Consider the following 26,535-nt stretch of genomic DNA (forward strand, 5'->3'; position numbering starts at 1 on the left):
GCTCAAAAGACCCTAATTATTTACTTAATATAACATGGAGGAAGAGAGTCACACAACATTCGTTTTAACAACAAGATCAAAAATTATTAAACATGCAAGTTGGATTATTATAAAATATTCCTTTACTACCTCCTTAGTTTAACAGTCACACACACGTTTACAAAGTACATCTTAATCTACAATGGTTTAATTAACACAAAGTCTCTTTTAAGCACACAAGATGACTGTGGCCAAATACACGTACTCCACTCTGAACCCCAAGAGAATGTTTGTGGATGTTTCCTCAGAATTTCCCCAGATGATTGTTACCCACTCCTCAAAACACACTTTAAAATCTTATCTCATACGCATGCTTTCCTTTAGTCGTTTGTATTCCGAAATCCAGACCAGATTTTCCAAACAACACTTTTAAACAAAGCATCCACTCCATTTTTAACAGCAAATTCAGTCCAGGATTTTACACCAATCCCTTTAAGATTTCTTTGTCTTGACTGCTGTGCAAATTGCTCACGATTGTTTGAACTCTTAATTCCCAGAACATATTAAAATGGCAGCAGACGTTTGATTTACCTTTGAAGACTGCTGACCCACTTTAAATCTGGTCACTGCAATTGTCTCTTTAACTCAGAACACATTGTTTACTCTTCCTTGAATTCTTCTGAACCATACCTTGGTCTCTATTCACATAACTCCAGACTTCTTGGACTGTTTAATGTCTCTAGTTTCCTTAAGCAGCTTTACTTTAGATTTCTGCATCTGATTTCGTAATCATTACTCCATAGTATGGCTTTTCTTCTAGCAAGGCTGAGAGAGATGTTTCCTCTTCCTTCTAAAACCAATTGCTTCCAGCACAGCTATGAGAGCTGCCTTCTCTTTTACTACTGTTATAACCTGCCTGCTTACCATTGGCTGGGGACTAATGACAATCCCACAATCCTGTGGGAGTATGAGCTTCCCCAATGAGGGGTGCGGAGAAACCATTAGTAAACTCCAAGTATAAATAAAGCTGGCCAGTTTGGAACCAGCAGGAAGGAGTGTGCAGCAAGGGAAGTTGCTGCTGCTGTGATATATATATATATATATATATGTTATTGTAAATAAATGTTATTACTTTGTATCCTTAAAACTCGTGCTGGATTCTTCGTGGCCCTCACAAAACTGGCGACGAGGGTTAAAGTGAATAGCTGTCTACACTGCTGAAGCCACCTCCCTGGATTTTTGTTGGATACAGGTTGGAAGTTGTTTTCTATTATACCATGCCTCTGTACGGACGTTTGGATGTTTTTGATGCTGCGCTGGAAAGGTGGAACCAGTATGCACAACGGATGCGTTACTATTTCTGGGCAAACAATATCACCGAAAACGAGCGCCAGGTGGTCATATTGCTCACCACCTGCGGCCTGCGTACGTTTGGGGTGATTAGGGTCTTTACGTACCCAGCTGCGCCGGATACCAAAACGTTTGATGAACTTGTGAATATAGTGGGGCAGCATTTTAACCCAACCCTGTCCACGATAGTCCAGCGTTACCGGTTTAATACCGCTGAGAGGACCCCTGGAGAATACCTTGCCGATTTTCTATCCAGGCTACGCAGGATTGCGGAGTACTGTGACTATGGTGAGACCTTGTCAGAAATGTTACGTGGCCATTTGGTTTGCGGTATTAACAATGCGACCACCCAGAGAAAGTTGTTAGTTGAGCCAACATTGACTTTTCAACAGGCCATTCAAATAGTATTGTCCCGAGAGAGCGCAGAACGAGGAGTGCAGGAGCTCCAGGGAATGGAAGTGCATGCCTTGGGGCGCAACCCCTTCCGTCCGAAAACGTCCCCCCGCACTCCTGCGGTACCTTGGGCGAGGCAACGTCCGGAACGACGCCAGTGGCCGTCGGACATGCCTCCCCGAAGGGAGCCTTCTCCAGAACCAATGGATGAGGAGCCATGTCCGTGTCAGACTTGTAGGCGCCCACCCCGTCACGGACACCGGTCCTGGGGGCGCCAGAGGCGCCGTCGTTCCGACCGAAACTGGGACCAGCCCAGGGGCCGTACCTTCCATGTGGATGAACCTGCGGCGACTACTCCTGAGGTCGTGGAGACGGAGGACGACTGCCTGCAGCTGCATTGTGTGGCAGCTCCCCGTGTGGCCCCCATTAAGGTGACAGAACGGGTCAATGGTCACCCGCTTGAGATGGAGTTGGACACTGGCGCAGCGGTCTCCGTGATCGCCCAGAAGACATTCGACCGCATCAAGCAGGGTATGCAGACCCTTACATTAACCGACTCACAGGCCAGGTTGGCCACCTACACGGGGGAACCACTGGACATTGCAGGAATTACAATGACCCCTGTTGTTTATGGACGCCAGGAGGGGCGTTTCCCACTTATCGTGGTGCACGGCCATGGGCCCAGCCTGTTGGGTCGGGACTGGTTGCGCCATTTGCAGTTGCAATGGCAGCACATCCTTCAAACAGTTTCTGAAGGGTTGACTGAGGTGCTAGGACGATTCCCAGATGTATTCCAGCCTGGTTTGGGGAAAATAAAAGGGGCCGTAGCCCGTACCCAAGTCGAACCAGGAGCCATGCCGCGCTATTTCTCGGCGCGCCCGGTGCCTTATGCCTTGCTCGAGAAGGTAGAAGGGGAGCTCACTCGTTTGGAGAGTTTGGGTATTATCAGGCCCGTCCGTTTTGCTGACTGGGCAGCACCAATTGTACCTGTAATGAAGCCAGATGCCACAGTTCGCTTGTGCGGCGACTATAAACTTACAGTGCATACTTACAGTATCCTCTGTCTGCGCTATTTTTCAACATGTTATGGAGGGCATTTTGAGAGGTTTACCACGTGTTGCTGTCTACTTAGATGACGTTTTGATTACAGGGACGTCGGAGCAGGAACATTTGGAAAATCTGGAGGCTGTCCTCAGACGCTTTTCGGAGGCTGGAGTCCGTTTACGTCGCACAAAGTGCGTATTTCAGGCAAAGGAAGTAGTCTACCTAGGTTATCGGGTGGACCGCGAAGGTTTGCACCCTGTCGCAGAGAAGGTGCATGCGATTCAACAGGCCCCCGCCCCGACTGACACTTCGCATCTTTGTTCTTTTCGCGGTCTTGTAAACTATTACGGGAAGTTCCTCCCCAATCTGGCAACTACGCTGGCCCCGTTGCACCTTCTGCGAAACAAAAATCACACCTGGGTTTGGGGTCAGCCGCAAGAAACCGCTTTCCGGTGGGTAAAGCAACAATTGTCGTTGTCTGGGTTACTAACCCACTATGATCCAGGAAAGCCTTTGCTTGTCACATGTGATGCATCCCCGTATGGTATTGGGGCCGTCCTGTCCCACAAGATGGAGAACGGGACCGAGCGACCGATAGCTTTCGCCTCCCGCACATTGACTGCAGCGGAGAAAAAGTACGCGCAGATCGAGAAGGAGGGCCTGGCAGTGGTTTTTGCGGTGAAACGCTTCCACCAGTACGTGTATGGCCGCCATTTCACTATCGTGACTGATCATAAGCCTCTGCTGGGACTTTTCAGAGAGGATAAGCCAATACCGCCCATTGCTTCCGCACGGATGCAGCGCTGGGCTTTGTTGCTTGCTGCATACGAGTATTCTCTGGAGCACAAACCAGGAACGCAGATAGCAAATGCCGCGCACTGAGCCGATTGCCTTTATCGACCGGCCCCATGTTGACCCCCACGACCGGTGAGGTGGTTGCAACCCTAAATTTTATGGACACCTTGCCTGTCACGGCATCACAGATCCATGAGTGGAGCCAGACGGAGCCAGTCCTGTCAAAGGTTCGGCACATAGTCCTGTATGGTGGGCAGCATAGACAGCTCCCAGGCGAGTTGCGGGCATTTTCCTCCAAGCTGTCAGAATTCAGCGTGGAAGACGGCATCCTCTTGTGGGGGATGCGTGTGATTGTCCCGGAAAAAGGCCAGGAGCTGATACTAAGAGACTTGCACAATGGGCATCCAGGTGTGACCAAAATGAAAATGTTGGCCCGGAGTTATGTCTGTTGGCCAGGCCTCGACACCAACATTGAGAAGGTGGCCCAAAACTGCTCCATTTGCCAGGAGCATCAGAAGCTTCCGCCGGCCACGCCCCTACATCACTGGGAATGGCCAGGGCGGCCTTGGGCACACTTGCATGCAGATTTCGCAGGCCCTTTTCAAGGATCCATGTTCCTTCTATTAATCGACGCCCAGTCTAAATGGCTAGAGGTGCATAAGATGCAGGGGACAACGTCCTGCGCAACAATTGAAAAGATGCGTTTGTCTTTTAGTACGCATGGCCTCCCCGAGGTGCTGGTCACAGATAACGGCACACCATTCACGAGTGAGGAGTTTGCGAGGTTCATGAAGATGAACGGCATACGCCATATCCGCACTGCCCCTTACCACCCGGCTCCAAATGGGTTGGTAGAGCGCGCAGTGCAGACATTCAAAAGAGGCCTAAAGAAGCAGTCTTCCGGATCAATGGACACGAGACTGGCTCGCTTTTTGTTTACGTATAGGACCACCCCCCATGCGGTGACTGGGGTAGCTCCCGCAGAACTCCTAATGGGCCGGAGACTTCGCACCCGCCTTAGTATGGTTTTCCCGGACATTGGCGCAAAAGTACGCCGCACACAAGAACGGCAGGGTCAGGGATTTTCTCGGCATCGGCAGATTCGGCAGTTTGCGCCCGGTGACCCAATGTTCGTTCGGAATTTTGCTGGTGGTGCCCAGTGGATTCCTGGCGTAATGTTTCACCAAATGGGCCCTATATCTTACCAGGTGCAAGCCCAGGGTCGTCTCCAGCGCAAACATGTAGACCACATTCGGTCCAGAAGACTATCCCCTCCAAAGATTCCCCGCCCCCGGAGCTCATTTCTACAGCCGCAGAGACCAGAGACAAGGGAAGGTAGTCCTCACAATCTTCCACTGGTGCCTCACTCAAAGCCTGCGCAGGTCGTTACAGAACCGAATGGAGATAGAGACGCTGACATGACGGAGGCAGCAGACTCTGACTCCGAGATGGAAACACAGGACGCATCAGAGGGGGAATCCTCGGGTCCACGGGCCGTGGATGTACAACCGTTCCGCCGTTCATCACGGAAGCGTCGGTCTCCGTCTCGTTACACGCCGCCTGATCCAGTGCCGCGTGCAAATGGTGTCCGGCCTGCGGCAAAACAAGTCCGACACCCTCCTTCGCCAGGGTCTTCGGTGGATTCCTTGGACTTTGGGGGGGAGGGATGTTATAACCTGCCTGCTTACCATTGGCTGGGGACTAATGCAATCCCACAATCCTGTGGGAGTATGAGCTTCCCCAATGAGGGGGGCGGAGAAACCATTAGTAAACACCAAGTATAAATAAAGCTGGCCAGTTTGGAACCAGCAGGAAGGAGTGTGCAGCAAGGGAAGTTGCTGCTGCTGTTATATATATATATATGTTATTGTAAATAAATGTTATTACTTTGTATCCTTAAAACTCGTGCTGGATTCTTCGTGGCCCTCACAAAAACTACCTATCTCCAAGTGCAATAAAACACACTTAAAATTCTACCTTATATCTAGGTGGATCCTCCAGCCTCTCAGCTATGTGTTTCTCAGCGGTGGTAGGCGACACACCGTTCGTTGGCAGCAGGATTCTCTGCTGTCGAGACTGTCAATGGGAAATATCATTGAAGCCACCCCACACCACGAGAAACCCATGGGCGGGGTGCGATGTTGGCGAGTCCACAAGGCAGAGAGTATCATGTACAGCATGTATAGAGAGGTGGTCACAATATAGTCTAAGACTCCACAGGAGGCAGGGAATAAGTAACCAGCAGGCAGATAAAGAGGGCTATACAGGCAATGCAGTAACCCTCTGTGGCTACTCCCCTGCAAAACAGATATACTGCTTTGGATACTGTTGGGGGAAATGGCCTCTCAGGGGAAAGCAACAGTAGCCAAATTCACTGTACCACGGCTGGCTCAGCTGCACAGGAGAAGTCAAAAGTATGGGAATGCAATAGTTATAGGAGACTCAATTGCAAGGGGAATGAATTGACGTTTCTGTGTTACAAACGAGACTCCAGGATGGTATGTCCCTGGTGCTGGGGTCAAGGACGTCTCAGAACAGTTACAGGACATTCTGTCGAAGGAGGGTGAACAGCCAGTGGCTGTGGTACACATTGGTACAAACGATATGGGTAAAAAATGAGGTCTAAAAGCAGAATATAGGGAATTAAGTAAGTTGAAAAGTAGGACCTCAAAGGTAGGGTAGTGATCTCAGGATGACGAGCAGTGCGATGTGTTAGTCAGAGCAGAAATAGCAGGATCTATCGGATGAATATGTGGCTGAAGAGGTGGTGCGAGGGGTTTGATTTCAGATTCCTGGGACATTGGGAAACCGTTCTGGGGAAGTGAGACCAGGACAAACTGGACAGGTTGCACCTGGGCAGGACTGTGACTGATGTCCGAGGCAGAGTATTTACAGAGGGTTTAAACTAAAATGGCAGGTGGATGGATGGTAACCTCAACAATGAGTCAGAGGAAGCGGAAGCAAGGGTCAGAACAAAAGACAGAAAGGGGAATAAGAAAAGTGATAGGCCGAGAAAGCAGAATCAAACAGGGCCACAGTGAAAAATAATGGAAATGGGACAAATGGGCTTTGTGCCTTAATGCTCAGAGCATTCATATTAAAATGATGTGACAAATAGATGTAAGTGGATCTAATATAGTCAGGATTACAGAGACATGACTGCAGGGTGACCAGGATGGCAACTGAACATCCAGACAAAAGGAAAAGTAGAGTTGCATTGCTGGATAAAGAGGAAATTAATGCAATAGTGAGGATGATATTAGCTTTGATGATGTGGAATCTGTATGGGGAGAGCTGAGAAACACCAAGGGGCAAAACACAACAGTTGGGGTTGTATATAGACCCCCAAACTTCAGTGGTGATGTTGGGAAAGTCATTAAACAGGAAATTAGGGGTGCACGCGATAAAGGAACATCTGTAATTATTGGTGAATTAATCTGCATATAGGTTGGACAAATCAAGTTAGTAACGATGCCAGTGAGGAGGAATTCCTGGAGTGTAGACGGGGTGGTTTTCTGGACAAATAGGCTGAGGAACTAACAAGGAAACAGGCCATTCTAGACTGGGTATTGTGTAATGAGAAAGGAATAATTGGCATTCTAGTTATGTAAGGCTCGTTGGGTATGAGCAACCATAATATGATAGAATTCGTCCTGAAGATGGAGAGTGACATAGTTGATTTTGAGACGAGGATCCTGAATCTAAATGAAGGAAACTATGATGGCATTAGGCACGAGTTGGCTATGATGGATTGGGGAACGTTACTTGAAGGAATGATGGTGGATAGTCAATGGCAAACATTTAAGGAGCACATGGGTGAAATACAACAATTCTGCATTAGTGTCTGGCACAAAAATAAAACCCAGAAAAGCTGGCCAAACCATTGCTTACAAGGGAAATTAGAGATACTATCAGATACAAGGAATTGGCCAAAAGAAATAGTAGACCTGAGGATTGGGAGCAGTTTAGAATTCAGCAAATGAGGACAAAGGGATTGATTAAGAAGGGGAAAATAGAATATAAAAGTAAGCTTGCGGGGGACATAAAAACTGACTGTAAAAGCTTCTACAAGTATGTGAAGAGAAAAAGATTGGTGAAAACAAATGTAGGTCCCTTACAGTTATAAACAGGGGAATTTATAATGGTGAACAAAGAAATGGCTGACCAACTAAATAAGTACTTTGATTCTGTCTTCACAAATAACCGACCAGAAATGTTGGGGAACACAAGGTTCTGTGAGAGGAAGGAACTGGAGGAAATCAGTAATGGTAAGGAAATGGTGTTGGGGAAATTGATGGGATTGAAAGCCAATATATCCCCAGGGCCTGATAATCTACATCCCAGAATACTTAATAAACTAGCTCTAGAAATAGTGGATGCATTGGTTTTCATCTTCCAAGATTCTATAGACTCTGGAATAGTTCCTACAGATTGGAGAGTAGCAAATGTAACCTAAAAACAGAGATAGAGAGCAAACAGAAAATTATATACCTAGTGGCCTGATGTTGGTCTTCCAGGACATAACTAGTAGAGTTGATGATGGGGAGCCGGTAGATGTGGATCATTTGGACTTTCAGAAGGCTTTTGACAAGGTCCCGCGTAAGAGATTAGTGTGTAAAATTAAAGTGCATGGAATTGGAGATACTGTATGGCACAGCAGTTAGCTCTACTGCCTCACAGCGCCTGCGACCCGGGTTCAATTCCGGCATTGGGTGACAGTCTGTGTGGAGTTCGCACATTCTCCCCGTGTCTGCGTGAATTTCCTCCGGTTGCTCTGGTTTTCTTCCACAGTCCAAAGGTGTGCAGATTAGGTGGACTGGTCATACTAAATTGCCTCTTCGGCTTATGTTACAGGAATAGGACGGGGCATTGGATCTAGGTAAGGTGGTCTTTCGAAGGGTCGGTGCAGACTCGATGGGCCGAATGGCCTCCTTCCGCACTGTATGGATTATATGATTGTATGATTCGATTGAGATGGATAAAAAACTGGTTGGCAGTCAGGAAGCAAGGAGTAGAATAAAGATGGGTGGGATTCTCCGTTGGCTGACGCTGAAATTGGGAAAGCGGTTGGGCGGAGAATCGATTCCAATGCCGAAATCGCAGCGGGTGCCGATTTGAAGCCAAATCGCAATTCTCGGTCATCTCGACAGTGGCGTCAATGAGGACTGGAACACACGTTCAGTAAACAGTGTTTGCAGATCATTTGTGGGCCCGACCCGATATTCTCTGGGGCCTTTGCGATTCTTTGCCGTCGATGGGCCGAATTCGCGACGGCGCGGTTCACTCGTGCCTTCAAAAGTTGTGAAACCGACGTCGTGGCTGATGAGGGAGAGAGAGGAGGTAGTAAACAGAGTGGCGTGACCGTGGGCTGCCGGGCCAGACACTGGCCGAGCTGGCTGGGGTGGGAGTGGGGCCCTGCTAAGGCAGGGGGGGAGGAGGGGTGACAGGGGAACGGGCTGTGGGGTCGGGGTGACCTCCCAAAGGACTGGAGCAGTACCCAAGCACGGCCTGCAAGGCAACCATCTTGTTGCGTACCCCACTGACCACCCATCTTGGACCCTGGTTCTGCAGAGTGACACTGGCCATATGGGAACCCCACCCTTCCACCCCAACCTCCGCCATACCCAGCTCTCCCGACTGCTACCTGCTGGCGGGGTATCAGGCGGTCCACTCAGGAGCAACGCCTACTGTAGCCCCTACGGGGGCGCTGGACAGGAGCCACAGAGCGTACCGCTGTCATGGGCAGCGCAGCTGACGGTACCCCAGGCAGCAGGGATGGGTGCCAGAGATTACCCATCTGGCACTGGACAATGACGGGACTAAGGGTGTGGAGATGGGAGGGGTTCATGCGGAGGAAGAGCTCGTAGTGCCAACTAAGGCCACCATGCAGCCCGGTGGACCTGGTTGGGCACGGGGGTACACACCATGCCAACATGTCGGCCTTTCAACTCCTGCACACAATGGATAGTGGAATTCAACCAGCAATGGTGGCCTTCCTGCTAGTCGCCGCAGCCCCGGGGGATGCCCTGCGGCTGTACGAGCTGGAGCTGCTCGAGAAGGAGGAGGAAGCTGCAGCAGCCGAGCATGCCGCAGAGGGGCAGGTGGCAGCAGCCCAGGTTGGAGAGCCGCCGAACAGGATGAGGTGGTGGGCGAGGGGCAAAGGAGGCGCCGCATGAGGCCCCAAGTGTATTGGCAATGCCTGTCATTCAAGGACCTACAGGACCGGACATGCTATCGAAGACTCTGGCTGAGCAGGGACACTGACCTGCCAGATCATGGCATACCTGGCACCACGGGTGAATGGGGGAAAGACACCCGCCCCTGGTGGCCACGGTCGGCCAAAACCTTTACGTGACGGGGTCCTTCCAAGCACCGAGTGGGGACCTGTCCGGGATCTTACAGACCTCAGTGCACAAGTGCACCCATGCCTTCATGGAGGCCCTATATGCCTAGTCGGCTCAATACATCCATTTCAATGTAGACCAAGCCCACCAGGGTTCCCGAGCAGCTAGATTCATCGCCATCGCCAGCATGCCCCGGGTTCAGGGGATAATCGACAGATGTATGTCCCCCTACGGGCACCTGCGGCTAACACACCCCGCTACACAATCCGAAAGCCGTTCTACTTGATGAACGTACAGCTGATAAGTGACCATCAGCTGCACATCATTCACCTCTACGCCCTATATCCGGGCAGTGTGAATGACGCCTTCACCCTGGCACACTCGTTGATTCCTGACATGTTCGAGATGCCCCCCCCGGCTGGGGGGTTTGGCCCCTGGGTGACAGGGGTTATCCGTTGCGGTCGTGGCTGATGACACCTATTTAGAGGCCACAGACCGACGCAGAGACCGGCTACAACGACACCCATACAGCGACCAGGAGTGTGATCGAGCGGTGCTTCGGCCTCCTGAAGATGCAGTTCAGTTGACTGGACCACTCTGGAGGGGCCCTTCAGCACGATGCTGAGAGGGTCACCCGGATCAAGATGGCCTGCTGCGTCCTCCACAACATCGCGCAGCAGAGGGGCAATGTGCTGGAGGAAGAGGAGTAACACCAGGTCTCATCCGACAAGGAGGAAGCGGGGGAGGGGGAGGATGGGCCGGACATGGGGCCTAGGCAGCCAGGGGAGGCCACACGACATGTGCGCCAGATCCAACACACATGGGACGTGTTGCTCTCTTTGGTCGGCTCTTAATTTGGTTCTGTTTAATTACGTTTGCTCAAGAGTCGCCAGGTATCTTTCGACACCGCCACAAGGTTCAGAACCGAATACTGATCAATGACTCGATACACCAGTTAGTAAGTTCAAAAGCAATGCTCATTTATTTACACACAGTCAAATCTACTCATGCATAAACTCTACAAACTAAACTACCACTATCACTAAAGCCTATACTTAACTTCGGGTGCCCACTCAATCAGTGGAACAATGGCCGTTGCTCGGTTCTGAGGCTGCTGGGTTGAGCTGTTTACAGGGTAGCAACTAGGAGCATCTATCTCGTAGTGTGCGTTGACTTGGAACTTACTTGGTCTGATGCAGCTGCTAGGCTGGTCTCTCTCTTCGCTGAGAGCCAAAGCCAAAGGAGGAAGATTCTCCCTTGGGGAATACCTTTTATACTAAAAAGGGCTTTGCTGCTTTTGGGCGGGCCTTGAACTTGGCCTCAACTAATTGGGTCTTTCCCAATCAGTCGTATCGATCTTCCTCCAATAGAGGGGTGGTTCCCTGATCGCTGGGCGTGTCCTAGCTGACTGTTGGTCTGCTTTGTCTTAGACCCTTCTGGCACCGGAGTCTGCCTTAACATTGTGTATCTAAATGTTTCCCTTTTGTCCCCAGAGATGGCTCATTAGTATGTAGATTGCTTGGCAGTTTCTGTCCTGTCTGAGTGTTTAAGGTTCTAATCAACAGACTGTGCTTGCACCTGCTTGTTTCTTAGTATTGTCCAATTTTCCCTGCATTCTTTGCAAGTGGCCATTTTGTAATCGGGACGTGGCCATCCCAGATGGCTACAGACGCTCTGATCGTATCCAGGTTCCCCGACTGGTGGGGGGAGGGGGGGGGGGAACTGGCCAGGGGCACAGACACCGCATCCCACCTCCACAGCCTCCACCCCCTTTCGCCCCCGGCCACCCCCCACCTGCACCACTACAGGGTGCGGGCCCTGGGTTGGCAGTAACACCGGTTCTGGTTCATGGGATGGAGGATGATGACAACCCGCTCTGCGATGAGCTCTGCTACTCCACATCATTTGACATCATCTGACTCATGCCCACGGTAGCACTTTCCACTGTCCACCTTGGTGATCCCTACATGCGAGCTGACGATTCCATCACACGGTCCCAACGAACCCCTGGGGTGACAGTGGGGCGCCCAGGCCACCCACATCATCCGCCCATTTCACAACCCCCCTCCCCACGCAAACCCTCCCCCCTCTGTCCAGGCCAGACCAACCCATCCCGCACACCCATCTGACAGAGTACCGAGGCAGGTTGTAACAGTGTGAACAGGTGTTTAATGTGCCCTTGTCCCCATCTCTAAACTGTGTCCTGCATCCATAGCAACTTACCTAATGTCTAACTTGTGGTAGTATGTATTGGGGGTCATGTGGGACTGGAAGCCCTAATGTCATTGGCTGACAGATCCTGGGTCCCGGTTGGCCGTTGGCCTCTAGCTCCGCCCTGAAGGCGGAGTATAAGAAGCCGGAGTCTTCCCCCGCAGGCCAGTTTACTATCGAGCTGCGGGGGAACAGACACGCTTAATAAAGCCTCATCGACTTCACTCTATTCGTCTCACGGAGTCTTTGTGCGCTACAATTTATTAAGCGTGCCTAAAAAGGTCTATGGAGCTCAGGATCATTCCGGAATGCCTGAGAATCAGCCCCCACGCAGTGAACGCGGCAGCAGCCTTCAAGCACTGGCAGAGTTGCTTCGAGGCCTACCTCAGAACGACCACCAGCCGGGTCACAGAAGACCAAAAACTGCAGGTCCTGCACTCGAGGGTGAGCACGGAGATTTTCTCCCTCATCGAAGACTCGGAGGATTTCCAGATGGCGTTCGCAGCACTGAAAAGTCTCTATGTCCGCCCAGTTAACCAAATCTACGCTCGCTACCAGCTCGCGACGAGATGGCAAGCTCCCGGAGAATCGATGGACGAATTCTACGCCGCGCTGCTGATTTTGGGACGACCCTGCAGCTGCCCGTCGGTGAACACAAACGAACACACGGACATGTTAATGTGCGATGCTTTTGTGGCAGGTATGCAATCCTCCCAAATCCGCCAAAGACTTCTAGAAAAAGAGTCGCTAGGACTCTCAGAGGCACGGCCCCTAGCAGCCTCCCTAGACGTGGCCGCGCGTAATACCCGCGCCTACGGCCCCGACCGCGCGGCAACCCATTGGGCCCCGTACGTACCCGTCGCGGCAAACCCCCTACCCCACCCCCCCGGACACCCCACAGGCTTGCGCGGTCCAAACGCCGAGTCGCACCGGGGGCGCCTGCTGTTATTTTTGCGGCCAGGCGAAACACCCCCGACAGCGCTGCCCGGCCCGCGCAGCTATCTGCAAAAGCTGCGGGAAAAAGGGCCATTATGCGGTTGTGTGCCGGTCCCGCGAGGTTACCGCTGTCCAGGGAGCACAGGGAGCCCTGCAAGCAGTTTACGCGCCCCAACCCCCCCAGCACGCCATGTACGACCCGCAGGCACAGCCGCTCTGGGTCCCGACCACCGCGGTCCCGGGAGAACTGGGAGCTCTGCACGCCGCTTACGCTCCCCAACCCCCCTCCCCGCAGCCCATGTATGACCTGCCGCCGGCACTACCGCTTTGGGTCCCGGCCAACACTCTCCACGGAGAGGAGGGAGTTTTGCGCGTCCCTAACGCCACCCTAACCCCCACCCCGCGCCCCACGCCTGACCCGCCGGCGCCACCTACTTGGGCCCCGACCACCGCTGTCCCCGGTGAGGGAGCTCCGCGCGGTCCTAGCGCTCGCGGTCCTAGCGCTCGCGGTCCTAGCGCTCCCAGCCCCCCCAGCACACCATGTGCGACCCGCAGAAGCTGCCATTTTGGGTCCCGGCCACCACGAGGGGAGGAGGGGCGCCGATGTGCGACCCGCAGACGCCGCCATTTTGGGTCCTGGCCACCACGAGGCGAGGAGGGGCGCCGCCATCTTGGACCGCCCCAGACCTGTACGACGCGTGGGGGCAGCCATTTTGTCCACCCCCGCCGCCATCTTGTGACCCCCCAGCCACGTGCGATGTATGGGGGCGGCCATTTTGTCCATCCCCGACGCCATCTTGGACGGCAACAACGGACCCCACTCCACTACTACAACCACGTCTCGCTTCAATTACGCTCGATCAAGCTCGGCCCCGGACACTCCAGACGACGACGACAATGGTGCTAATAAACGGCCACGAGACGCCATGCCTAGTCGACTCCGGGAGCACGGAGAGCTTTATACACCCCGACACAGTAAGACGCTGTTCCTTGACCACCTATCCCAGCGCACAAAAGATTTCCCTAGCTGCAGGATCCCACTCCGTACAGATCCAGGGATTCTGCATAGTTACCCTAATGGTGCAGGGGAGGGAGTTCAAAAACTACAAACTAAACGTCCTTCCCCAACTCTGTGCCCCCACCTTGCTGGGATTAGATTTCCAATGCAATCTACAGAGCCTTACGTTCAAATTCGGCGGCCCAATACCCCCACTCACTATCTGCGGCCTCGCAACCCTCAAGGTGCAACCCCCGTCCTTGTTTGCGAACCTCACCCCGGATTGCAAACCCGTCGCCACTAGGAGCAGACGGTACAGCGCCCAGGACCGGACCTTCATTCGGTCCGAAGTCCAGCGGCTACTAAAGGAGGGCATAATCCAGGCCAGCAATAGTCCCTGGAGAGCGCAGGTGGTAGTAGTGAAGACAGGGGAGAAACAAAGGATGGTCATTGACTATAGCCAGACCATCAACAGGTACACACAACTAGACGCGCACCCTCTCCCCCGCATATCCGACATAGTCAACCGGATTTCCCAATATAAAGTCTTCTCCACCGTGGACTTCAAGTCCGCCTACCATCAGCTCCCCATCCGCCCAAGTGACCGCAAGTACACAGCCTTCGAGGCAGATGGGCGATTATACCATTTCCTACGGGTCCCTTTTGGCGTCACAAACGGGGTCTCGGTCTTCCAACGGGAGATGGACCGAATGGTTGATCAACATGGGTTGCGGGCCACGTTCCCGTATCTCGACAATGTAACCACCTGCAGCCACGATCAGCAGGACCACGACACCAACCTCCAAAAATTCCTCCAGACCGCCAAAGCCTTGAACCTCACGTACAACGAGGACAAGTGCGTTTTTAGCACCGATCGGCTAGCCATTCTGGGTTACGTAGTGCGCAATGGGATAATAGGCCCCGACCCCGAACGTATGCGCGCACTCATGGAATTTCCCCTCCCGCACTGCCCAAAAGCCCTGAAACGCTGCCTGGGGTTCTTTTCGTACTACGCCCAGTGGGTCCCCCAGTACGCAGACAAGGCCCGCCCCCTAATACAGACCACGACCTTCCCTCTGTCGACAGAGGCTTGCCAGGCCTTCAGCCGCATCAAAGCGGATATCGCAAAGGCCACGATGCGCGCCATCGACGAGTCCCTCCCCTTCCAGGTCGCGAGCGACGCCTCCGACGTAGCTCTAGCGGCCACCCTTAACCAAGCGGGCAGACCCGTGGCCTTTTTCTCCCGGACCCTCCACACCTCAGAAATCCGCCACTCTTCAGTAGAAAAGGAAGCCCAAGCCATAGTGGAAGCTGTGCGACATTGGAGGCATTACCTGGCCGGCAGGAGATTCACTCTCCTCACGGACCAACGGTCGGTAGCCTTCATGTTCGATAATGCACAGCGGGGCAAAATCAAAAACAACAAGATCTTAAGGTGCAGGATCGAGCTCTCCACCTTCAACTATGAGATTTTGTATCGTCCCGGAAAGCTGAACGAGCCGTCCGATGCCCTAGCCCGCGGCACATGTGCCAACGCACAAATTAACCGCCTCCAAACCCTCCACGAGGACCTCTGCCACCCGGGGGTCACTCGGTTTTACCACTTCATCAAGTCCCGCAATCTCCCATGCTCTTTAGAGGAGGTCCGTACAGTCACAAGGGACTGCCACATCTGCGCGGAATGCAAGCCGCAATTTTTCAGGCCAGATGGAGCGCACCTGATTAAGGCTTCCCGCCCCTTTGAACGCCTCAGTCTCGATTTCAAATGGCCCCTCCCCTCCACCGACCGCAACGCATATTTTCTTAATGTGGTGGACGAATACTCCCGCTTCCCTTTTGCCATTCCCTGTTCTGGCATGACCGCGGCCACAGTCATTAAAGCCCTGAACAGCATCTTCACGCTGTTCGGTTACCCCGCTACGTCCACAGCGACAGGGGGTCCTCTTCATGAGTGACGAGCTGCGCCAGTTCCTGCTCAGCAAGGGCATAGCCTCAAGCAGGACAACCAGCTACAACCCCCGGGGGAACGGGCAAGTAGAGATGGAGAACGGCACGGTCTGGAAGGCCGTCCTACTGGCCCTACGGCCCAGGGACCTCCCAGTTTCACGGTGGCAGGAGGTCCTCCCGGACGCTCTCCACTCCATCCGGTCGTTATTATGTACGAGCACTAATCAAACGCCTCATGAGCGGCTCCTTATTTTCCCTAGGAGGTCCTCCTCTGGAACGTCGCTGCCGACCTGGCTGGCGGCCCCAGGACCCATCCTGCTCCGAAAGCATGTGCGGGCACATAAGGCGGACCTGTTGGTCGAAAGGGTTCACCTCCTCCACGCGAACCCCCAGTACGCCTACGTGGAGTACCCCGACGGCCGACAGGACACGGTCTCCCTGCGGGATCTGGCGCCCGCCGGCAACACGCACACCCCCCCGACACCATCAACCCAACCCCCCCCTTCCTGCCACCACCGCACCCCGCGACCGCCCCCTTCCCAGGAGGATCGGTTCCCCTCCCCTCAGCACCGACCAAGAATAAAGCCCAATCTGAAACCGTAAGGCTCCTGGAGGCGACAACACCGGTACAAGCACCACCACCACCGGGGCCGAGGCGATCGACACGGACGACCAGACCACCCGACCGACTCGTGGCGTCGATCTAAAACTAAATATGGACTTTTCACAAGAACATTTTGCTTTTCTTCCCATATCCTCTGTAAATAGTTGCAACAGGACAAAATTGTACAATACTGTATTGCCTTGTGAATGTTTTTTTTCCTCCCAGGACCAACCCTGTAAACCCTTACCACCATACGAAGCGTCACCCCGCCGGGTTCAATTTTGACAAGGGGTGAATGTGGTAGTATGTATTGGGGGTCATGTGGGACTGGAAGCCCTAATGTCATTGGCTGACAGATCCCGGGTCCTGGTTGGCCGTTGACCTCTAGCTCCGCCCTGAAGGCAGAGTATAAGAAGCCGGAGTCTTCCCCCGCAGGCCAGTTTACTATCGAGCTGCGGGGGAACAGACACGCTTAATAAAGCCTCATCGACTTCACTCTATTCATCTCACGGAGTCTTTGTGCGCTACATAACTTTCTGGCCTTACGGGCCCTAATGCTACATCTCGTTGGATCCCAGACGGTACATCAGGAAAGGAGGCGCCCTGTGATCTAGGTCCCCGTTGGCGGGAGCCTTCTTGGACAACCGGTCCTGTATGGACTGGGCTGCTGCTTGGGTGTCCCAGGTGGTGTGGTGTGGTGCCGCCTTGTTCTGCCGGCTGCCCACCAGATGCGCCAGGGACAGGAGGGCTGGAGTCCGAGGTCTTGCGCTGTTCCGGCACCTCCCCTGCGCGAGTCACCACACGGCCCCATCACCTCCTCCTCCCTGGGGGTGCCCGATGGCCCCCGGGCTAGTCCATGGGATGGGGTGCGAGCGGAGCTATCCCACGAGGCTCCCCCGCGACCTGCCACTGCCTGTCCTGGAGGCCTGCTCTGGTCTCGACCAGAGTCTGTACGTTCGCGGCCATGGAGCACAGGGAGTGGACTATCGCCACCTGGGATTGCGCCACATCACCAATTGACTACGCCACCACCACCACCTTCTGGGTCTGTGTTACATTAGCCAGTGACTGTGCCATCACCCTCTGGGACTGGGCCACCTCCCTTTATGTCTGCACCACGTCTGCCAGCGCTTGGGCAATGCTGCCGACGTTCCGAGCCATGACCTGCTGTAACTGGGCCACACTCAGAAGCGGCGCAGCAATTTCCAGATACCTGTCGCACATGGTGGCAAACCTGTCCTGGTTCTCAGTTTAGGATTATATTTGCTGGAGTTTATAAGAATGATGGGGTATCTTATAGAAATCTAGAAAAGTCTAACAGTACTAGACAGGGTAGATGCAGGTAGGGTGTTCCTGATGCGGGGAGTTCAGAACCAGGGGCAGGATTCTCCGCAATCAGCGCAATGTCTGCCGACCGGCGCCAAAAACGGCACGAATCAGTCCGGCATCACGCCGCCCCAAAGGTGCGGAATTCTCCGCATCTTGAGGGGCCGAGCCCTCACCTTGAGGGGCTAGGCCTGAGCCGGACTGATTTCCGCCCCGCCAGCTGGTGACGCATGCGCGGGAACGTCAGCGGCCGCTCACGACATCCCCGCGCATGCGCTGTGGAGGGGGTCTCTTCCGCCTCGGCCATAGTGAAGACCATGGCGAAGGCGGAAGGAAAAGAGTGCCCCCACGGCACAGGCCCGCCCGCGGGTCGGTGGGCCCGGATCGCGGGCCAGGCCACCGTGGGGGCACCCCCCGGGGCCAGATCGCCCCGCGCCCTCCCCAGGACCCCGGAGCCCGCCCACGCCGCCTTGTCCCGCCGTTCGAAAGGTGGTTCAATCCACGCCGGCTGGCGTGGGTAGACAGCGGCGGGACTTCGGCCCATCGCGGACCGGAGAATCGTCGGGGGTGGGCCCGCCGACCGGCGCGGCGCGATTCCCGCCCCCGCAGAATCACCGGTGGCGGAGAATTCGGGACACGGCGGGGGCGGGATTCACGCCGGCCCCCGGCGATTCTCCGACCCGGTGGGGGGTCGGAGAACGTGCCCCAGGGGTCACTGACTAAGGATACAGGGCAAACCATTTCCAACTGAGATGAGGAGAAATTTCTTCACCCAGAGACTGGCGTGCCTGTGGAATTTTCTACCACAGAAAGCAGCTGAGGCCAAAATATTATGGCCGAGGTTTTCCACCGGCCACCGCCGTAATCGTGAAATCGGTTTTGACTCCAAAATCGTGCCGGACGCCAGTTTCACGCCAAATTGCAATCCTCCGGTGCCTCGAAAGCAGCATCAATGCATTCCACTCCGCACCACCTGTAAGCACTGTTGGCATATCATTATTGGGCATGACCCAGTATTCCCCAGGGTCTCCGCAATGCTCCGCCTCCTCTGGGGCGAATTCCCGATGGTGAGGTTCACTTGTCCTTTTTGAAATCGTGAAACTGGGGCTGTGGCTGCTGAGGGAGAGAGAGGGGGGACGGAAAGTGTCCAACATTGCCATTGTTTGCTGACAGATGTGCTGCTGGCTGGGGCGCTTCTGCCACGGCTGGGAGGGGGCTGGGGGAGAGTAGTGGAGAATGGCCAGGAGGTGGGCTGTGGGGTCGGGATGGACAGCACGGAGCACCATTGCTGCAGCCGGCAAGGCAGCCATGCAACTGTGCGTACCACTGACTGCCCACAGTGAACTTAGGGTCAGAGGTGGTATGGGTGTCTCCCCAGGCCACCCCTCCCCCCCCTCCAGGTGCCCTCTGGCCCCAGCTGACCCATCGGTGGGATGGGCAAGCTCCAGCGCAGCCAGTGCCATCTTGTTGTCTGGGATGAGTGTGTGTGGCGATTGTAATGTGTATATGCAGCTGCAGCTTGTCAGCCTCCCGAGTGTCAAACTGGCGAATCCCGCAGTGTTTCTAATTGGAATTCATTGTGTTCCACATGGCGCCGGTGCTAGCCCCTCAGCGGTTGCTGAATCGGCACAAGTGCGGCGTTAGTTTTGCTGTCGTAGAACTCCATGAATCCTGCCCCGGGCTCAACATTAGTCTCAGGAATGGAGAATTGGTGAATTCCGCCCTATATGTTTTCAAGAAGGATTTAGATGCAGAGCTTGGGTAAAAGGGATCAAAGGATATGGGGAGAAGCGGGAACATGTTACTGAGTTGGATGATCAGCTATGATCATAATGAATGGCAGAATAGGCTCATAGGGCCAAATGGTCTACTCAGGCTCCTGTTTTCTATGTTTTTATGTAGCCACCTTCAGCGGCCATAGCCTTAGATCTTCCCAAAACAAAAAGGGACCTCACCAACATGAGCAACCTTGGTGGGATCAGCACCATGTCCTCAATAAGGCACATCCTGAGACTAAAGGTGATGAACTTTGCTATCACAGGCTTTCCATCCTTGGAAATATTTGTCTTCTTAAATGGGAGCAATCCCCACCATGTTATTTTCTGGCACCTATCCAGGCCTTCATTGTTGCAGATTGCTAACTTTGGTAAATAATCTACATATTGAAGCACTATCAATTACGACGAGACGAGAGTAGAGAGTAATCGAGGCTTTATTAAGCAGAGATGTGTTGCCTCTTGCAGCTTCTGCCGAAATGGCTGCAGCTCGGTGAGCACACACATTTATACTCCGCCTACTGGGCGGAGCCAGCAGGCAGGGATCTACCCCCGTACCTGTAGTACAGGAGCCTTACCGTACTACCTCTCATATGCGTCATATATACAAACAGTGGTGACTACCACATTCACCCCCTGTTAAAAAGGAGTCCAGCGGGGGTGGTGGAAAACTATTTACATGGTATGTGAGCATTTTTAAAGAGTACAGTTTGGTGAAAGTTCACAAATTCAGCCGATTGGGTGCCTTGATCCTCCGTTGTGAGCACCGCAGTCCCGGTGGCGATGCAGGCGCTGGCTTGGTCACCTGTGACTCCGGGAGCATGTAGACCTCATCCTCAACCCCGGGTGGGTCCAATGGGAGGACGGATCGTCCTGGAGCGGGGGCTGTGGTGAGGTGTGCTGGGGGGAGGGTGGGAGTCGCCGGGACAATTGGAGGGGGGGTGGGGAACCACCTGGTGCCAGGTCCCTGAGGGAGACTGTATCTTGGCGACCGTCGGGATACGCCACATAGGAATACTGCGGGTTCGCATGTAGCAGCTGTACCCTTTCGACCAACGGGTCCGCCTTGTGGAGCCGCACGTGCTTGCAGAGGAGGACGGGCCCTGGGGCTGCCAGCCACGTTGGGAGCGAAACCCCGGAGGTGGACTTCCTCGGGAAGGCAAGGAGACATTCATGGGGGGTTTCATTAGTCGCACTGCAAAGTAGCGATCGGATGGAGTGGAGGGCGTCGGGGAGGACTTCCTGCCAGTGGGAGGCCGGGTCATTTTTAGACCCTAGGGCCAGCAGGACGGCTTTCCAGACCGTCCCATTCTCCGTCTCCACCTTCCCATTTCCCCGGGGGTTGTAGCTGGTCTTCCTACTCGAGGCAATGCCCTTGCTGAGCAGGAACCTACGCAGCTCATCACTCATAAAGGAGGATCCCCGGTTGCTGTGGATGTAAGCGGGGAAGCCGAACAGAGTGAAGATGCTATTGAGGGCTTTGAGGACTGTGGCAGACGTCATATCGGGGCATGGGATGGCGATGGGGACTCTGGAGTATTCATCGACCACGTTCCGGAAGTACGTGTTTTGGTCGGAGGAGGGGAGGGGCCCTTTGAAATCCATGTTGAGGCGTTCAAAGGGACGGGAGGCCTTCACCAGGTGCGCTCGGTCTGACCGGTAGAAGTGCGGTTTGCACTCCGCGCAGACCTGGCAGTCTCTGGTGACAGCCCTGACCTCCGCAATGGAGTAGGGCAGATTGCGGGCCTTTATGAAGTGAAAGAACCGGGTGACCCATGGGTGACAGAGACCATCGTGTAGGGCCCGGAGTCGGTCCACTTATGCGCTGGCACATGTACCCCGGGATAGGACATCGGGGGGCTCGTTGAGCTTACCGGGGCGATACAAAATCTCGTAATTGTAGGTGGAGAGCTCGATCCTCCACCTCAAGATTTTATCATTTTTGATCTTGCCCCGCTGTGTATTATTGAACATGAAGGCAACCGACCGTTGGTCAGTGAGGAGTGAATCTCCTGCCGGCCAGGTAATGCCTCCAATGCCACACAGCTTCAACGATGGCTTTGGCCTCCTTTTCGACAGAGGAGTGCAGAATTTCGGCAGCAGCTGCAGGACACATCTCTGCTTAATAAATTGAAGCACTATCAACTACGACGAGACGAGAGTAGAGAGTAATCGAGGCTTTATTAAGCAGAGATGTGTTGCCTCCTACAGCTGCTGCCGAAATGGCTGTAGCTCGGTGAGCACACACATTTATACTCTGCCTACTGGGCAGAGCCAGCAGGCAGGCATCTACCCCCATACCTGTAGTACAGGAGCCTTACCGTATTACCTCTCCTACACGTATTATACAAACAGTGGTGACTACCACATATATGCAGCAGGGAAGATGGCAAAACAGCTGGAAGGGAAACTCACCGATCATAGTCCATTACTGTAATCGAGAGGCTGACTTGCTCCATACTCTCTGGAGGAATGTCAAAGATGATGGCCTCATTGTAAACTGGGTTGAGAGTGTTCTTCTTTGTGGTGGTTTTTCGCTTTTTCAGTCTTCGTCCATCGCAAATTAAAGACACTTTAACATACGGGTCTGAAAGATGAACAGGTATTTTTACTGCGAGAGCACTCACCTCCACGTCTGCCCCTAAAGATTACTCCACCATGTACAAGTCGGGAGTAACCTTCGCTTGTCTGGATTTTCAGACCCCTTCCTGACCTTGTCCCTCTTTATCTCAGTAATCTCCTCCAAACCCCACAACCCTCCAAGATCTCTGCACACATCTAATTCTGGCCTCTTGAGTGACCCTGATTTAATCGCTCGACTGCTGGTGGCCATTCCTTCAGCCTCCTGGGACCCAATCTCTGGACTTCCCTCCTTGACCCTCTCCGTCTCCAGCTCACGTTCCTTCTTCAAACCTGTCTCAATAACCAAGCTTTTAGTTTTCTGCTCTAACACGTGGCTCAGTCCCAGATGAATAACACTCCTGTGAATCGCCTTGGATTGTTTGCGCACGTTAAAGGCGGTATATAAATGCAAACTATTGTCGTTGGATGAGTGCAGCTCCAAAAACATTCAAGTAGTCTGCTTAATTGGGACCCTTCCTCTTCAGGTATCGGCCCGAAGTCAGGTCTGACCCACAGCACCACGGCCTCCACCGTAGGCAGGGTAAGGAGGCAGGTCCCAAATCCACCCTAACCGGGACAGGGATCTAATCCTAAGATGTTGGCAATCTGATTCAATATGACAATATAACCAGCCCCCCAAGGAGTTGCTCAGGCAACATCCACTTTTCCTTGCATGTTGCAGCCTGAAGCTATGGATAGTGATGGTATAGACTCCAACTTTCTTTCTGCCATATGCCATTTTACGGGCAGCATGGTAGCATAGTGGTTAGCACAATGGCTTCACAGCGCCAGGGTCCCAGGTTCGATTCCCGGCTTAGGTCACTGTCTGTGTGGAGTTTGCACGTTCTCCCCGTGTCTGCGTGGGTTTCCTCCGGGTGCTCCGTTTTCCTCCCACAGTCCAAAGATGTGCAGGGGTAGGTGGATTGGCCATGATAAGTTGACCTTAGTGTCCAAAAAAAAAAAGGTAAGGTGGTGTTACGGAGATAGGAAGTGTGGGGATAGGGTGGGGTGTGGGCTTAGGTGGGTTGCTCTTTCCAAGGGCCGGTGCAGACTCGATGGGCCGAATGGCCTCCTTCTGCATTGTAAATTCTGTGAAATATGGCTGACCAAGAATCTCTCCCACTATTAATGCCTGCCATTGACATTTGTTTGAAGGATTTACAAGCTGATAATCAACCTGTTTGCCTCATCCCTTGGCTATCAGGTCCTAAGGGTGGACTTGAACCTGGAGATTCTGGTTCAGAGGCAGTGATACTACGCACTGTGCCACAAGACCTCCTATTGGCACCCCATCCACCAGCTTAAACATTTACTACCCCCACCACTTGTTCATCATGTCAACAGAATGGGGGCAGCATGGAAGCACATTGGTTAGCACAGTTGCTTCACAGCTCTAGGGTCCCTGGTTCGATTCCTGGCTTGGGTCACTGTCTGTGCGGAGTCTGCACCCCCCCCCCCCCCCCCCCCCCACCACCACCATTGTCTGCGTGGGTTTCTTCCGAGTGCTCCAGTTTCCTCCCACAATCCAAAGATGTGCAGGTTAGATGGATTGGCCGTGCTAAATTGCCCTTGCCCTTAGTGTCCAAAATAGATTAGGAGGGATTGTTGGGTTATGGGGATAGGGTGGAGGTGTGGGCTTGGGTGCGATGCTCTTTCCAAGGGTCGTGCAGACTCGATGGGCCGAATGGCCTCCTACTGCACTGTAAATTCTATGATTCTATGAATGCACAAGATTCATTGCAGCATATCACCAAGGCCCCTTCAGCATCAGTTTCCAAACTCGTGACCTCCGTTGTCGTGAAGGGCAAGGGCACCAGGAGCATGGGATAACCAAGACTTGCAAGTTCCCGTTCAAGTAATACAAAAATCCAACTTAGAGCTATATCATTGTTCCTTCGCTATCACTTGATCATAACCCTGGAATTCTTTCCCTGACGGCATTGTGGGTGTACCTACACCAGATTATCATAGATTATCATAGAATTTACAGTGCAGAAGGAGGCCATTCGGCCCATCGAGTCTGCACCAGCTCTTGGAAAGAGCACCCTACCCAAGGTCAACACCTCCACCCGATCCCCATAACCCAGTAACCCCACCCAACACTAAGGGCAATTTTGGACACTAAGGGCAATTTATCATGGCCAATCCACCTAACCTGCACATCTTTGGACTGTGGGAGGAAACCGGAGCACCCGGAGGAAACCCACGCGCACACGGGGAGGATGTGCAGACTCCGCACAGACAGTGACCCAAGCCGGAATCGAACCTGGGACCCTGGAGCTGTGAAGCAATTGTGCATTCCACAATGCTACCGTGCTGCCCCAGATGGACTGTAGGTTCAAGAAACTGATGCCCGCCACCACATTCTAAGGGGATTTGGGGGATGAGTAAATAAATGTTGGCCTTGCCAGTGTTGCACAGAACTCAAAATGACTTTTTTGTATAAAGCAAAGACCTCTAGTGCGCATTGACAATTTGTAAATCCATCCACACAGCCAATAATGTGGAACTCACTGCCTATAAGGGTGGTGGAAGCAGATACAACAAATGATTTCAACAGGAATTTGGATAGACACTTGAGGGAAATAAACTAACAGAGCTACGGAGATAGAGCAGGAAATGGGACTAACTAGATTGCTCTGCAGAGAACAACTTGGGCTTGATGGGCCAAATGACTTTCTGTGCCGTAATGAATCTATGACTCAATAGCATTTCTATCAGGTCACTTTTTCCTGCCATTCACCTTTGCAACGCTCCCTGAATTAATTTGTTTTATTCCAAATGGCTCCTCCCCCATCCCTGCCAGGAGTTCTGTTTCTTTGACAGTCGTACCAGAGAATCCTGTAATGTCCATGGCTTTAAGGTTCCTGCATTTAATGACGGTCAGTGTCATTCGACCAGCTGTTGGAAGGTAGCAAAGAGAAAACATAATCTCCCCTAAATCCACGCTTTCCTAACAGAAGAGAAAAAAGAATTAAAGCTACACTTTTAACATCTCCAAGGTATTGACCTTTCAGTTCCTTTCAGAGGTAGTGAACTCAATCGATGATTTAAAACTTAAAAGGAATTATTCGCCAAAAAGAATACCTGATTCGTCACACTGCTTGTCCGACATCCTTGGGGAAAAAAAAGCAAAATACTGCAGATGCTGGAAATCTGAAATAAAACAAAGTTCTGGAACTACTCAACAGGTCAGGCAGCATCTGTGGCAAGAAAAACAGAATTAATACTTTGAGTCAAATATGACTCTCCTTTGGCACCCTTCAGTTCTGAAGGAGAATCATATTGGACTTGAAACATCAACTTTGTTTCTCTTTCAACGGATGCTACCTGACCTGCTGATTATTTTCTGTTATCTTTATACCAAAACCTTCAATCACCTGCCCTAATATCTCCTTATGTGGCTCGCTCCTGTGAAGCGCCTTGACATCTTTTACATTAACGGAATAAATAAACATTTATATCGTGCCTTAGGATGTTCCAAAGTTCTTCACAGTCAGTGAGTTGTTTCTGAAGTGTAGATTCTATGGTTTTGTAGCCAAACCAAGGAATCAACATGAATATAACAAGTTCCCATGGACAGTGTTGGTATTGGTTTGCAGAGTGGTGTTGGCTTGGACACATAAAATGTTCTACATAGAGCTACGGGTTCAAGTGTGTCTATGGTTTACCATATCACTGCAAGAATGGGGAGGGTATAACTGCATGCAAACAGGGCAATAGCAAATCAGTAGCCCTCCCAACCCCCAATCTTTAAACTCTAAAATTGGGCAATAGCCAATCAGCAGTCCTTTTCTAACCTCTAAGTTTTTAAACTCTTGTGATAGCCGATGGTAAGGACTTCATACGACTCCACGTGGGCAGGATAACAATTGGCCTATTTACTCTACTCGCAATACTACAATTACACTACTCCTCACTGTTATATTATACTTTGTGGTAATATGTTATTATTCCTTGCCTTGTGATCCGAATCGTCGGATGAGTTGATGATAAAGAAACCACCAATCTTTAGATTGAAGCAAAACTAATTTATTGAATAATGATTAAATTAAATAGAGTTTGCACACTCTACAGAGCTATAACTACTAATAAAGTAAGGTTGAGTCTGTTAAACAGTAATCTATAATCTAGTATTAACTAACGATGTCCTCGTGCTACTTCTCTCTAATCTAAACGACTCCCTGAGCTGTGATCAATACTTCTCCTCTG

General features: G+C 52.5%; 1 protein-coding gene across 3 annotated transcripts in view; it reads right to left on the minus strand.

The window, feature by feature from the left end:
- syt10 (synaptotagmin X) overlaps positions 1-26,535 on the minus strand; it is a 152,560-nt gene that overhangs the window by 32,502 nt on the left and 93,523 nt on the right. For all 3 annotated transcript variants that reach the window (XM_072484856.1, XM_072484857.1, XM_072484855.1), the window contains exons 4-5: positions 25,156-25,276; positions 22,117-22,288 (exon numbers count right to left, since the gene is read on the minus strand). In XM_072484856.1, the coding sequence (XP_072340957.1) occupies positions 22,117-22,288; positions 25,156-25,276 (293 nt within the window). The remainder of the gene's footprint in view (positions 1-22,116; positions 22,289-25,155; positions 25,277-26,535) is intronic.

This window comes from Scyliorhinus torazame, chromosome 19 (genome assembly GCF_047496885.1).
Source record: "Scyliorhinus torazame isolate Kashiwa2021f chromosome 19, sScyTor2.1, whole genome shotgun sequence".
Lineage (NCBI taxonomy): Eukaryota > Metazoa > Chordata > Chondrichthyes > Carcharhiniformes > Scyliorhinidae > Scyliorhinus > Scyliorhinus torazame.